This window comes from Cherax quadricarinatus, chromosome 31 (genome assembly GCF_038502225.1).
Source record: "Cherax quadricarinatus isolate ZL_2023a chromosome 31, ASM3850222v1, whole genome shotgun sequence".
Taxonomy (NCBI): Eukaryota; Metazoa; Arthropoda; class Malacostraca; order Decapoda; family Parastacidae; genus Cherax; species Cherax quadricarinatus.
The window spans coordinates 9,935,958-9,952,016 of NC_091322.1; the positions used below are offsets into that span (position 1 = coordinate 9,935,958).

General features: G+C 43.3%; 1 protein-coding gene across 1 annotated transcript in view; it reads right to left on the reverse strand.

Moving 5' to 3' along the window:
• Nucleotides 1-10,026: 10,026 nt before the first annotated feature.
• The window catches only part of Calr (calreticulin), a 39,043-nt gene continuing 33,010 nt past the window's right edge, over nucleotides 10,027-16,059 (reverse strand). The window contains exons 2-4 of the mRNA XM_053790503.2: nucleotides 15,304-15,422; nucleotides 15,024-15,210; nucleotides 10,027-11,220 (exon numbers count right to left, since the gene is read on the reverse strand). Coding sequence (XP_053646478.1) covers nucleotides 10,403-11,220; nucleotides 15,024-15,210; nucleotides 15,304-15,422 — 1,124 coding nt within the window. The 3' untranslated portion in view covers nucleotides 10,027-10,402. The remainder of the gene's footprint in view (nucleotides 11,221-15,023; nucleotides 15,211-15,303; nucleotides 15,423-16,059) is intronic.

Below are 16,059 nucleotides of genomic sequence, written 5' to 3' on the forward strand. Positions count from 1 at the left end.
CTGGCAGACTTTAAGGAAAGAAACGAGGGGCATAGATGGAGCCCTCGGGAAATACGGACCAGATGTGTGCCAAGTTCAATGGCAACGTCGAGAGGGTTTGCTATATCAACACCAGTGACCCGTAGAACAGGAGCCGGGTCAGGAGAGTATTTACCACTCAATTTCCTCACTTTTTTCCAGACTGCACTCATAGAAGAAGCAGAGGTGATGGTGGAAACATAGTCTTGCCAACAAGTGCGTTTAGCTTCACGGATGACACGGCGAGCGATCGCACGCTTCTGCTTAAAATCAACAAGTCTCTCAGCGGTTCTATTGTACCGGAACCTGCCCCATGCAGCACGTTTCAAACGTACTGCACGAGCACAAGCAGGAGACCACCAAGGCACGCACTTCTGAGAATGCCTGCCTGAGGTTTGGGGTATAGAATGAGAAGCTGCGGTATAAACTGATGTCGAGAAGATGTGTAGGAGCTCATCAATGGAGGATGAAGAAGGAACCTCACTAAAAGCAGTGAGGTGTGAGTAAAGATCCCAATTTGCCCGATCAAATTGCCAGCGAGGGCTACGGAAAGGTGGTGAATAGGAAGGAGAAGTAAGAATGATCGGAAAATGATCGCTGTCATGCAAGTCTGGTAGAACAGACCAGGTGAAGTCTAGTGCAGTGGGCAGTGTTCAGTGGTCAGTCGTCACGTGAGGTCACAGACCCTGAGCTGCTTGGGGATTAGCGTGGACGGTTACAAAGCATGGCTTGCTTCTACAGTGTTTTAAAAGCTGAGGTTGGAGAGTTGAAGGAGGAGGTCTTGCTTCTCCAGGAGGAGATTAGGAGGCTGAAGGTCCACCTCAATGGGCCTGGGAGAGAGTGTGAGGTGGTTGGAGATGTGGGGAATGAGGCTTCTAGCAGTGAGGTGCAGTCTGTCTCTCACTGTGAGGAGGCTGTAGGTGGGGTGGTAGCAACGGCTACCAGCAGTGAGGTGAAGGCCAGCACCTGCTACAAGTGGCGAGTTGTTCACAGTAATGGGAGGCGCATCAGAGTAAGGAAAGTTAAGAGTGCAGATCTGAAGGTAGGAAATCGCTTCTCTGTTCTCCAGGATGAATGTACTTCAGTGGCCAGTGAAGGTAAGGGTACTACTGCCCCTGCTAATGAAGGTAAGCGCATTCTTGTGGTTGGTGACTCTCAGGTAAGATATGTTGATCGTGCTTTTTGTAATAGGAATAAGAAGATGAGAGATAGAGTGTGCTTCCCTGGAGCTGGTGTTGGGGACATTGTCAACAGACTGGATAATATCATGTCAGGTAATGGGAACAAGCCCATTATCTGTCTCAGTGCTGGTGGAAATGATATTGGGAAGGGTAGGAGAGAAGAGCTGCTAGATAAGTACAGGTCAGCTATAGATTTCATTAAGTCTAAGGGAGGGATCCCAATCATATGTAGCATCTTGCCTAGAAGGGGAGTAGGAAATGAATGGTTGTCTAGGGCAATTGGTGTAAATTGCTGGCTAGACAGATACTGCAAGGAACTTGCAATCCCATTCATTGACAACTGGAACAACTTTTATGGCAAACATGATATGTATGCAAGGGATGGGGTTCATCTCTCTGGGGCAGGGGTGGTAGCACTTGCAGACTCGATTGAGAAGGCCATTGGTGAAATGCCTATGATTTTAAACTGATGGAAGATAGAGGTATGGGTGTGTGTGGGAAACAAGCAGGTTGCAACACTAGGGTTGGAAACAGTAAATGTATAAAAGGCATTCAGCATGAAGTTATAAATAAAGACAATAGAACAGGTCAGCAAACAAAGGGGGACAGCAGAGGGCAGCAAGGGAGTAGCTCCCTTAAGGTTTACTATACTAATAGCAGGAGTGTTAGAAATAAGATAGATGAGCTAAGATTAATTGCAAGTGCAGGAAACATAGATATTATTGCTATAACAGAGACCTGGCTCAATCTGAAAGATAGAGAGATGCCCTCTGAATGTCACATACAAGGCTATAAATTATTCCACACTGACAGGGTCAACAGGAAAGGTGGTGGAGTAGCGATGTATGTCAGAGACAATTTAAATTGTTGTGTTAGACAAGATATTAAATTAGAAGCGTCAGCCACTGAATCTGTTTGGTTACAGCTTCTCGAGGGCCGAGAAAAACTAATTTTGGGTGTGATTTACAGGGCCCCAAATCTTGATAGGGAGTGCAGTAAACTTCTATGGGACGAAATTCGTAAGGCATCTACATACGAAAATGTTGTGCTAATGGGAGATTTCAACTATAGACAGATTGACTGGAGCAATTTGACAGGAAATTTAGAGTCGGGTGACTTTCTTGATACGATCCAGGATTGTTTTTTAAAACAGTTTGTGACAGAGCCAACTAGGGGAAATAACCTCCTTGACTTGGTTCTTGCCAGTAGGGAAACACTAATTAATAATCTTGAGGTTAATGATGAGCTTGGGGAGAGTGATCACAAATCACTCAGTTTTAACATAGCATGGAATTCCCCTAATAATGGCAATCAAGTCTCCGTCCCTGACTTTCGCTTGGCTGATTTCATAGGACTGAAAAATTACTTAGGTGGGCTGAACTGGAATGACCTGACTAGGGGTCAGGTAGGTGGTGATGGTTGCCGATATGATGCTTTCCAGGGCATAGTTCTAGCTGCTCAGTCAAATTATGTTCCAAATAGGGAAATCAGATCAAACAAAAATGATCCTAAATGGATGAACAATAGATTAAAATATCTGATTGGTCAAAAGAGAGGCATATATAGGCAAATCAAAAGAGGAGAGGGGCAATTAAGAAATCGATATATTCAGTTAAAGAGAGAAATAAAAAAGGGAATTAGAAAAGCAAATAGAGATTATGAGGTTAAAGTTGCAAGAGAATCGAAGACTAACCCAAAAGGATTCTTTCAGGTATACAGAAGTAAGATCAGGGACAAGATAGGCCCACTCAAAAGTTCCTCGGGTCAGCTCACTGACAGTGATAAGGAAATGTGTAGAATTTTTAACACATACTTCCTCTCAGTTTTTACACAGGAGGATACCAGCGATATTCCAGTAATGATAAATTATGTAGAACAGGACGATAATAAACTGTGCACTATTAGGGTCACAAGTGACATGGTCCTTAGGCAAATAGATAAATTAAAACCTAACAAATCCCCAGGCCCTGATGAACTGTATGCAAGGGTTCTAAAGGAATGTAAAGAGGAGCTTAGCACACCTTTGGCTAATCTTTTCAACATATCACTACAAACTGGCATGGTGCCAGATAAGTGGAAAATGGCAAATGTGATACCTATTTTCAAAACAGGTGACAGGTCCTTAGCTTCGAACTATAGACCAATAAGCCTAACCTCCATAGTGGGAAAATTTATGGAATCAATAATTGCCGAGGCAGTTCGTAGCCACCTTGAAAAGCATAAATTAATCAACGAATCTCAGCATGGTTTTACAAAGGGGCGTTCCTGCCTTACGAATTTATTAACTTTTTTCACTAAGGTATTTGAGGAGGTAGATCATGGTAATGAATATGATATTGTGTATATGGACTTCAGTAAGGCTTTTGACAGGGTCCCACATCAGAGACTATTGAGGAAAATTAAAGCACATGGAATAGGAGGAGAAATTTTTTCCTGGATAGAGGCATGGTTGACAAATAGGCAGCAGAGAGTTTGCATAAATGGGGAGAAATCAGAGTGGGGAAGCGTCACGAGCGGTGTTCCACAGGGGTCAGTGTTGGGCCCCCTGCTGTTCACAATCTACATAAACGACATAGATGAGGGCATAAAGAGCGACATCGGCAAGTTTGCCGATGACACCAAAATAGGCCGTCGAATTCATTCTGACGAGGACATTCGAGCACTCCAGGAGGATTTGAATAGACTGATGCAGTGGTCGGAGAAGTGGCAGATGCAGTTTAATATAGACAAATGCAAAGTTCTAAATGTTGGACAGGACAATAACCATGCCACATATAAACTAAATAATGTAGATCTTAATATTACGGATTGCGAAAAAGATTTAGGAGTTCTGGTTAGCAGTAATCTGAAACCAAGACAACAGTGCATAAGTGTTCGCAATAAAGCTAATAGAATCCTTGGCTTCATATCAAGAAGCATAAATAATAGGAGTCCTCAGGTTGTTCTTCAACTCTATACATCCTTGGTTAGGCCTCATTTAGATTATGCTGCACAGTTTTGGTCACCGTATTACAGAATGGATATAAATTCTCTGGAAAATGTACAAAGGAGGATGACAAAGATGATCCCATGTATCAGAAACCTTCCCTATGAGGATAGACTAAGGGCCCTGAAACTGCACTCTCTAGAAAGACGTAGAATGAGGGGGGATATGATTGAGGTTTATAAGTGGAAGACAGGAATAAATAAAGGGGATGTAAATAGTGTGCTGAAAATATCTAGCCTAGACAGGACTCGCAGCAATGGTTTTAAGTTGGAAAAATTCAGATTCAGGAGGGATATAGGAAAGTACTGGTTTGGTAATAGAGTTGTGGATGAGTGGAACAAACTCCCAAGTACCGTTATAGAGGCCAGAACGTTGTGTAGCTTTAAAAATAGGTTGGATAAATACATGAGTAGATGTGGGTGGGTGTGAGTTGGACCTGATAGCTTGTGCTAACAGGTCGGTTGCCGTGTTCCTCCCTTAAGTCAATGTGACCTGACCTGACTAGGTTGGGTGCATTGGCTTAAGCCGGTAGGGACTTGGACCTGCCTCGCATGGGCCAGTAGGCCTTCTGCAGTGTTCCTTCGTTCTTATGTTCTTATGTTCTTAAGTAGGTTGGAAAACAGCCGAGTGTAATTTTGGTTCTTGTAAGCAAGCACCAACAGGGGAAAACCTGGAAAGCAACATCTGAAGCTCACCCCGATTACCCCTGAGGCCGCGGATATTCCACTGTAAATAGGCCATGATTGGCGATGAAGAAAATATCAGGAATCTGTAGGTAAAGGCACCTACGGACTAGAGGGGTTAGAAAAGTCAACGTGTGGTGGCATTGGAAGATGTTCAAGTAGCGAAGGAACGGAGTGTTGCGAAGAATGGGGTTGTGAAGATGGAGGAGAGGGAAGAGAAGGAACAGGAAGTGAATCAGTGTCCATTGAAGGTTTAGTCTCTGCAATATATTCTGAAATGGCTTCAAGTGTTTCTGAATTCAAAGATGTATGGGAGACCATATTGGAGATAGGAGGAGGAGGGTGAGTAAAGATTGGGACAGTAATGGACTGTACCAAAGTAGAGGGGGAGGGAAAAGTGTAAGGGACTGGAGATGAAGTGTGGGGGGGGACAGAAGAGGCAGAAACCTGGGAGGTGACAGAAGAGGGAGAAACTTGGGAGGGGACGGGGGTGGAAGGCATAGTACGAGGAGGAGGGTGAATCTCCACACTTGTAATAGAGCCAGAGAGAGGGGAAGAACTAGGTACAGAGACTGGAAAGGTAAAGTGTGGAGGTGGAAGAAGGGAAGGAAGGGGCAAAGAAGATTTGAGCAATGTGGATTTTTTGGACTTCTGAGTAGAGGGGCGATTGGTATTAGGTGTCGTACGAGGTCTTGTCGATACTGGGGCTTGTGAGGAAGGACGCGAAGGTGTGAGAACAGACTGAGTTGTAGTCGGGACATCAGAGCCAAGGACAGCAAAAGGATTAGATGCCGTAGTGGCTATGGGAGGGGTAACAACAGAGGCGGCTGCAGAAGATGGGACCCCAGAAGTGGGGGGACGTTTGGAAACACGAGAATAAGAAACACGGGGTAGTCTCCCTTGGAGGCGGAGATGAGTAACTGCCATAGCATAAGGGAGACCTTCTGCCTCTTTGAGGCAACGGATTTCACGTTCATTTAAGTAGACCTGGCAACGGCGACAGTACGAAGGGTGAGCTTCATTACAATTAAGGCAAGATGGAGGTTGACTGCAAGATGTATTAGAATGGTCGTCGGCACCACAGACTGGGCATTCGGCCATAGATCTGCAATATTTCGCTGGGTGACCAAAACGCCAGCAATTTCTACATTGTTGCGGTGTAGGTATCACCTTTCGAACTTGCAACCGATGTCCCGCGACATATACAGAGGACGGGAGTTCTCGGCTGTCAAAAGTTAAACGAGCCACATTGCAAGGGTAACGTCTCCGCCCCCGGGCAGGAAGGACATAAGTGTCTACTTTGAGGATTGGGAGATCCTGGAGTTCCAGCTGTTCAAAAATGTCATTGCCACATGACTGGAAATTCTGTTGGACTATGGTATGGGGCAGAATGACAGTACCACTACAAGAATTGAGAGAAAGATGTTTTTCAATAGTGATAGGAGTAGTATCGATATTCGAAAGGAGAGAAAGATCATGAGCTTGGGTAGCATTCTGGACAGTGACGATGCGCGTACCGCTCTTGAGAGCGTGAAATGAAATATCTCTGCCAATATGATGCAGGAGCGCTTTGGCAATACAATGGTCAGAAAGGTAGGCAGAAGAAGAAGTTGGTCTTAAAGTAAAGAATTTAGTCCATTGTGTGGTCCGAAACTGAGCGTGGAGAGGGAGTGCTTGACGTGTCGGTCTTTTCCGAGTATAATGGGAAGGTAACGACGGAGCATCATCAGGAGATTGACGTTGGCGTTTAGGAGTAGGACCGGAGTTGGTCCGGCATGAAATGGGTGGGCGATTCGAAAATTGCCGTACCGTAGAGGGAGAAGCCGGAAGCATAGTCAAAGGAGAGCGGAGTTCAGACAAATCAAAGGAGTCAGTCGAAGCCCCGGTACCTGAAGCGGGCGAGGAAACAGCACCAGCAAGAGGTACAGGGGCATCAGGAGTGTCCGAAGAGTGGTCTAAACACAAGGCAGGGTCAGAATGGGGTGCGGTATCAAGAAGGGGCCCGGGGGTAGTGGTTTCATGGACTAGGGCTGCCATGGTTAGGTTACTCCTTTGCTTTTTGTTTTTAAGAAAAAAAAAGAAAGAAAAGAAAATAAAAATAAAAAAAAGAATAAAAAAAGGGGGGAGCGGGGAGGAATAGTTCCCAGGAGGAATGAAAGGGCCGGAAATCTCCCTCCGCGCCCAAGAGGACCTCAACACCGCTAGTAGCGCAGATGCAGCATGGAACCCGTGCCATACCCTACCCTTCATGCCAGTAAACCAGCAATCCGGGATAGCAACCTCACATCTGCCGAGCTACCTCGGTGGACAAAAGAGGGCGGCCGGATATCCGCCACAAAGCATACCTCCTTCGGCCACCACCCCCGGAATCCGAAAGGTGGCTTCCAGAGATACACCCGTCGCCCAAAAGACACCCCAAGCTACTCCGGGATACCGGAGAAGGATCGGGACATCCCCAGGCAATCCAGATTCCACGGCAAACTACGCCACCGCCAAGAACCTCAACGGAATGGGATGGACCCCGGTGTCCTTTCCCCTACCTAGGAACTAGCGCGCCTGTGGGAGAAATCCCGAAGGCCAAAAAGAGGAAGGGCAAAAGGGAGGGGTGAGGAGGAGGAGGAGGAGGAATGGAAAAAGGGGAGGATGGGATAGGGGAGGGGAGAATGGGGGGTAATTAGGTTCGGTCTGAGGAAGAAGACTGACAGGGCTAATTCCTCAGACCAAGAGCCTCTTCACCACGCCAAGGAGCCCCCCTTGAAGAGGTAGCAAGCCCATGTTTATACAAAAATATCGCTATGATTTCCGAAATCTACGACTCTTGAGAACTACGATTTTCGAGGTACCACTATTTAAAACAAAGAATGAGGAGTGAGAAGTCTCCAACTGATCACCCCGAGTCACAGTGGGACCCTCTCCACAGATGGCGAGCGTTAAATTTGCTAACATTTGGCCATCCAGCAAAATACACCTACCATCCGACTTACGACCGAGTTCAGTTCCGAGAAACCGGTCGTAAGTCGAAATGGTCGAAAGTCGAACTTTACTACTGAATATCAACGAAACATTTTTGTAATGACTATTTTGTTGTTTTATTTTGGTATTTCATGTTTTACTTTACTTTTTATGTTGTTAGTACTGTATTTTATACTGTAAGGTTTAGGATAAACACTGTGTACAACACAAATAGTTGTTTATTTCTCAGAAATTTGGCATAAAAAAACACGGTCGCAAGTCGAGTGGTCGTAAGTCGGATGGTAGGTGTACTGTAGGCCCATGGCACAATGCCCAGTCTGTGTGGCCAACAACCATACTAATACATCTTGTAGCCTACCTCCCTCTTATCTTCCTTGTTAATGAAGTTCTCCCATCTTATTCTCGTTGCGAAGTTTACTTGAACAAGAAATCCATTGTCTGAGATGAGGCTTTTCTTATGCCACGGCAGTCTTTCATCTATGCCTCCAGGGGAGATTTCCCCGTACACTGGAACCTCGACTTGAGTTTAATCCATTCCGTGACCTAGCTCGTAACTTAGTTTGCTCGTGTATCAAATCAATTTTCCTCTTTTAAACTGAAATCCCATTAATCCACTCCAGAAGAATTCCTGCTCTGGGGAGGCAGGACAAAATACTTCAATATAACATACTCTAGAATGAGTACCTCTTCACAGGGGGCTCCTTGATGTGTCAAAGAGGCTCTTGGTCTCTGGAATCTAATCCTTTGGTCTCCTTCCTTAGACCGAGTCTAAATACCCCCCCCCCAATCTTCCCTTCCCTATCTTCCTCCCCATACCCCCTTTTTCCCCTTCCCTCCCATCCCATTTGTAGCCTCTGGGGTCCTCTCCTCTGGCATTACAGTTTCTAGGTGGGGTGGCATGCTGGGGTTCATCCCCATACGTAAGGTCCCTCGGGGGTGGTGTGGTTTGCCGTGGAATCTGAATTGTCTGAGGATGCCCTGCTCCCTTCCCGGTTTTTTGGGTCGTGGGTGGGGTGCCCTTTGGATGGTGGGTGTATCTCCAGAAGCTGTCTTTTTTTTCTTAAAGTAACAGATATTACAGAAGATGCACCTATTATGGAGCATTTGCCCTGTGAAACCCTCCTCCCAGGCCCCATTCTGATACCACACCGTTGTGACCCGGCTTCATTATCGGACCACTCTCGACTTCTCATACCCCTGTACCTTCTGCTAGTGACGCTTTGTCACCACATTTGTCTAATGTGGAAGTAGGTCATGTCCAAGGGTTAGGCAAGTAAGAATTCCCTGTATTAAAATAAAGATGTTGCTGGGTCAGACAGGGATCCTAATACAGGGAATTATTCATTTGCCTAACCCATGGGCATGACCTTCCACATTGGACAAATGCGATACCTACGACTACTGCACCTCTCCTGCCTATGGTATACAAGCTGTTGCTTCGCAGATACACTGTATTCTTTTCAAGATTGATGGAATGATCACAGACTTGAGGCCGAGGGACTGATTACCTCAAACTACCACCGTTCTCCTTTGTATGGACTGATGAAGCCACTGTGGCAAAACGTTTCCTCAATAAAGATAACCAAGTGTTGCACGTGTGTCTAATTTATCAAGTTGTCAGTTCTGTGAACCATTCATCTACGCCCTATCCCCTACCTAGGAACTAGAATGCCTCTGGGAAGAATCCCAAAGGCTGAAAATAGGAAGGGAATAAGGGAGGGATGGGGAGGAAAAGGAAAAGGGAGGATGGGATAGGGAAGGGGGTAATTAGGTTTGGTCTGAGGAAGGAGACCAAAAGGTCTAATTCCTCAGACCAAGAGCCTCTTCACTGTACCAAGGAGCTCCCCCCCCCCTTGAAGAGGCAAGATTCCATAGATGCCTCGTGTCAATGCCAAAATTTTTTTCAAGAGCTATCCGTTGTAAAGTCCACTCCCAAATGTCTGAACTACCTCCTCCAGACACCCATGTAATATTCATTTGACATTTCACCCTGCTTTTTCCCCGTTTACATAACTCGGTAAACAAATTTGGGACTATCAAAATCCCTTGCAGGCATAGTGGTATCCCCCAAAAGATACCACTACCCCCAGGCACTAACTACACTACCACCATCAAAGGGAACTTTCAACATGCAAGTGCCTTACACCTTCCCCACACTTGGAACAAGAGTAAATAAAATTACAAAGTTTCTGATAAGTTTATTGGAAATCGCTCATTCAAACATTGTGCTGCCAGAACAAAATCAAGACTTCATTAGGTAACAGCACTGACACCTCTGGCTTTAACAAACATACTGGGTTGTGCTGCATACACTATGGCAATGATGGGGATGATTACAAATGATCATGAAGCATGCAAACCTACCCATTAAGGGCAACATTACTGGTCAGGGAACCTTCAATAAGCAGTAGTTAAACGCACTATGTACTACAGCATATATGAATGTCCCTCGACTAGAATAGACTGAAACCAGACTCAAAACTGAGAAAAATCACAGGTTTCAATCTGTACTTGGATGTTTCTAGTACACAAGGCAGTTGAACCTTCCTTTTTTTTTTATTTTAAAGTTCATCATGATCTATTTCATTTTCTATATCTTCATCTTCGTCAAGATCATCATCATCTTCATCATCCTCCTTATCTGCTTCAGCTGCCTTTGCCTCTTCCTCTGCTTTCTTGCGCTCTTCTTCATCCTGTTCATCCTTCATCTTTTTGGCAGCATCTTTAGTGGCTCCCCAAGTTTCTTCACCAATTTTCTTTGCCTCTTCAATGTCATTAGTGATGAGGAAATTGTCAAAAATAGTACCAGATTTTACTTGCCAGAGGTCCAAGCCAACAGAACAAATTTCATCATATTTATAAATTTCTGGGTCTGGGGTGTATTCAGGGTTATCAATTTCTGGATGAACCCATGGTCCCTTGTAGTCTGGGTTGTCAATCTGTTTGGGCTTCCATTCACCCTTGTAGTCAGGATTATCAATCATGGGAGGTTCCCATTCTCCATCCATTTCATCATCCCAGTCTTCAGGCTTTGTGGCATCAGGATCTGGTATATGCTCAGGTTGATCCCAATCCTCAGGTTTTGTGTCCTCAGGATCAGGAATAGTAGGACGGTCATCCCAATCATCAGGCTTCTTTGCTTCAGGATCCTTAATCTTTTTGGGTGGAAGCATATCCCAGTCTTCTTCCAGTTCACCAGACTGGGCTTTTTCATTATCAATTAGGACCTCGTAGGTATTATCGGGATTAACAATAAGAGTGTAGAGGTGAGAGAATACATCGTCTTTACACCTAATTTCTTTCTTAATCAAGTGGTTCTTGCCTTTGTAGTTAAAGATGACATGAACTTTTTTAGTTCCAGGACCACAGATGTCAGGGCCTGCAAGAAGGTACACTAGTTAAGTTTTTAATGATTAACATTTATCAACATAATACACCAAAAACTTGCTTCAAGAATTTAAATTAGCATTAAGACAAATTCTTAACCCTTATTTTATTATAATCAAGGGGGAGCACTAAACCCAAAGGATTATGCAATGCCTGAGGAAGGGGGGGGGGACATGGAAGGTATTCAGGCTTGATTCAGGGAACTGGAGCATAGATCAAGTTCCCTAGACCATGAGCCCTTCAACATCAAGGAACCTTCCTTTAGGGGAGCAATAAGGAGTATCCTATCTAACCCATTCAAGTTAGAAATTATAGAAAATTTTTTTTTTTTTTAAGTGACTAACACTGCAAGGGTGCAAACAAACTGGCAGGGATTTAGAATTTACATCCACAATAAAAGATTTAAACAATACAAGAGAAAAAAAAAAAAGTTAAAACCAGCCATGTTTAATAAAAGTTAAGCTAACAAGACTAAAATTAGTTATCCACATGCCAGTGAACTAGGCAAGAGTACAGTGGAACTGGTTTTCGCACTCCAATTATCAGACGTTTGGGTTTTAGGACAGTTTGTGCAAAGTTTTGTTCCGGATATTGGACCTTGATCCGGTAATCGGACGTATCGTATGTCTGCCCACCTAGGGACGCAGCCACTACACCTCAGTGCCTCTCACTGGTCGAGTGAGCATTATGTCGCGCATCAAAACATTTCGTAATAATCCCTTATTTTTGGTGCTTGTTTATTATTTGTGACTGCAAAATAAGCTACCATGGGCCCAAAGAAAGTTTCATGCCAGCCCTTTGATAAAGGCAGAGAGAACTTGCCAGGATGTATGGGAAGTCTAAATCAACAATCTTCTCCATCCTGGCAAATAAAGTAGAAATCAAGGAAGCTAAAGTTGCAAAAGGGGGTGAATGTGCTAACAAAACAGATCACAAACAATGGAAGATATGGAGTAGTTGTAGATCAACAAGAGAGTGGGGCCATGATGGGTTTCGCCTGAGTGAATTATTATAATCAAAAAGCGCTAAACCACAAGGGCTACACAGCGCTGCAGGGCAGGAAGGAAGTGAAGGTATCAGGTGGCAAAAGGGAGAGGGACGATTAGTAGGTTACGGAAAACAGCAGGGCAGTGGATAGTGTAGGAGTAGAGGGTAGCAAGAGATTGAGGTAGAAAGGGCTGAGGGGGATGCAAAAGGTATCAGTTTGTGAAGTCAGTCAGTTGTCAAGAAAATGAGAGTCAGGATTAAAGGAGGGTCCATCAGCAAGAAGGGAAGGTAAATAGTAGAGTGGAGACGACAGAGGTAAATTCTGTGTGCTCGTTGATAGAGGGCAGTCTAAGAACGTGGCTAACCGATACTGGAACCAGACTTCAGAGGAACAGGGTGCCTCTCCACAAGATACCCAGGCCCAAATGAAAAAAATACCTTCTGGAAAATAAACTGCCACAAGTGCCTCCTGGCAATGGACAATGCTCCTGCTCATCCTCTAGGTCCTGCTTGGCATTTTCTTCCAAAACAGGCCTGTTTCGTCGCAATTAAACACGTGTTCAGGTTTGTCCTTCACTGTCTATGTAATCCTTGAATTCCTTCACATATTTTTCAGCTGCTTTTTGGTCCAAACAGGCAGCCTCGCCATGCCTAATCACACTATGTATGCCACTACAATTCTTAAATCTTTCAAACCAACCTTTGCTGGCCTTAAATTCACTCTCATCACTATTTGCAGGCAATTTCTTTACCAAATCGTCACGCAACTGCCTAGCCTTTTCACAAATGATGGCTTGAGAGATGCTATCTCCTGCTATCTGTTTTTCATTTATCCACACCCATAACAATCTCTCGGCATTTTCTAACACTTGCGGTCGCTGTTTCGTAATCACAGTTGCACCTTTTGCAAGAACAGCTTCCTTGATTGCCGTTTTCCTGGTCACTATAGTAGAGATGGTTGATTGGGGTTTATTATACAACCTAACCAGCTCCGACACACGCACTCCACTTTCGTACTTTGCAATTATCTTTCTTCATTTCATAAGTCATTAGCGACTTTTTTTCTTGAAGGGTTGGCACTAGAAGCTTTCTTGGGGCCCATGGTGACTTATTTTGCAGAAACAAGCACCAAACGGTGATATGGAATGTACCGAATGTATCCTTAGATGCGCGCACACTGGCTGGCTTGTAAACACTGGCACACATGGGGCAGTTCAGGCCACACGTGGACATGTCTCGTACGAATCGTATCGAATACCGGGTTTTCAATCGAATACCGAGGAAATTTTTTTGCAATATGTATCGAATACCGGATTTATCGAATACCAGGGGTCCACTGTATTGTATTATTCCCTATAATGTATTGGGACACCGAACATTGATGATTTTTCAACATTTACAAGGCTCTTGATCCCCTAACCCTTGCGAATGTTGAGGGAGACCTATAATTTGTTTACTTTTGAATATCGGCAAAAATCGAACATTTTCCCTACTTTAAGCTCCATTTCAAGGTTTTCATAGTAAAACCAATCAAAATCACCTCTTTCTATAATGTTTTCCATTCTATCAAATGAGACCAAGAAAACGAGAATACAACCATAAATACTATACGAAAATAGACCACAAAGTCGGCGTATTAATTAAAAAAAAAAATTATAGTTATGCACTGCATGCTACAGGATATTTTTATGGTGCACACTGACACCAGACCCCATTCTCACGTGTGGGCCTACCAGCTTTCTCCTGCTTGATCTGAAGCCACTAGAATGAGTGTACGTCAAACACTGGCTCATAAGACTTGTATGTATATATGATCGAAACAAAGGGTTAAGTAGGTTAATTTAATTATGATTGTGTATTTATAGCTGCTAGTGCTGTGACCTATGGTCAGTGCTCTGTAATGTAAACTCCTGCAGTTGACCCTAGTGATCGGAAAGGGTTAATTTCGCCAATTTAACACAAAGTTCAAAATATTCCAATTTCAAAATAGGGTCCAGAATAAACAATGTAGGTATTCCTGGAACTAAACTAACATTTCCTCTGTTCATTAGTTACGTTTTGAGGCTTTACAAATAAATTCCATTTTGATTTTTTATTCACACCAAAACATAGAAGATTTACTGTTACACAATACTGTAATAATTGTATAAATATCACCATATTTGTGAATTAGACGTGTGAGGTAGTTCGTTTACTCTTGAATATCGGCAAAAATTTAACATTTCTGCTACTTTGAGCTCAGTTTCAAGCCATTTCCAGTGCTAAAACCAATCAAAATCATCTCTATTTCTGTAATATGTCTTCCATTCTATCAAATGAGACCAAGAAATCTCAAATGCAACTATAAACATACGAAAAAACACTGCAAATCGCTGTTTTAATCGAAAAATCATGATTTCAGTTTTTTTCTCTCATTATACACTGTGCTGCAGGATTTGTTTTATGTGGTGCACACATACCACAGATGTATTCTCTCATATCTAGGCCCAAATGTACCACTCACAGTATCAGAGTGAGCTGAGCTCATGACTTAGATCTATGGTTTGGACCCTGAACGTAAAGCCGTAGATCTATGGGACGGACCCTGAAAGGGTTAATCTAAAAACCACGGTCTGAGGTTTTTGCAGCAGGATTTTTTTTTATACTGCACACACTGACCCCACAGACCCATTTGCACATGTGGGCCTACCAGCTTTTTTCCCCCCCTGCTTGATTTGAAGCCACTAGAATTTTTGAGTATATATACATCAAACAGATGTACATATACAACTGAAACAAAGGATTAACAGGAAAATATAATGTACTTACCAAACATTATTAGGTATGGAGACTCTCCATGCATGTCCTTTTGGTCAAGTGAGCAGTCAAAGACTTTCAAGTATCCACCACCACAGTCTATATTCTGTTCATGTTTAACAGAAAACTGGATAACTAGAGGAGTGTCTTTGTTGCTGAATGGCTTAAACTTGGTTGAGAGGCCATAGAATCTTGCATCCTGTAAAGATTTTTAGTATTCAAAAACACATTTTATCCAATTAAATGGCTAAAGTAACCTATAGTTCAACTGCCAATATATTTTAATCTTTACCTGACTAGTTTGAAGGCCTTTATCCTTCTCTGCATCACCATAAAATTTACCAGGAGTTAACTTAAAAGAGCCGAATTCTTTTCCTTTGTGCTCAGACTGCACCCAACGAGATTCCCAGTCTGTAAAGAAAAAAATAGTTTTAGGCTACAAACTAAATTTAAATCTTTTACACATCTTTAGTGGTGTATACAAACCTTTGAAATTTGAGCTTTAATGGCACTAAAATTAAAAGCATGAATACAGAAATACAAGTCATAACCACTCTTAAGCAAAGTTAAATTTAGTGTAACCTTAGACCAATAGGCACCCTATTAATAAAAATTTATTGAAATTAAAACATCCAGGTTATGGAAAATGTTTTCCATAGGTACTCAGTCCAAGCTACTCTGGTAGGAGTAACTGAATGGGTGGTTATAGGCAAGGAATATGAACTCCATTTATCTAGAACTGATGTGCCTAGTCCTGTGGGCATGAGCAACACATCTTCCTGAACCATTTATAATTTGCCCACAAGAGCCTAATGGGTTTGCCACTTAAAGGACATTACCCAGGACATGCAGTACCAGGTTACATCAGTTAAGTAGCAAGTGGGACCAAGGCAATGATTTGCCACACAATCTAAGGGTGCTGAAGTGTTTTCCACCATAATCACTACCACGAATTCAGAATATACCTAGTCCTGATAGACTGGGAACAAAGGTGTGTCCAAGAAGAAAGCATTCATTCCTATGACCATTGGTAGGTTGGGGACCCATT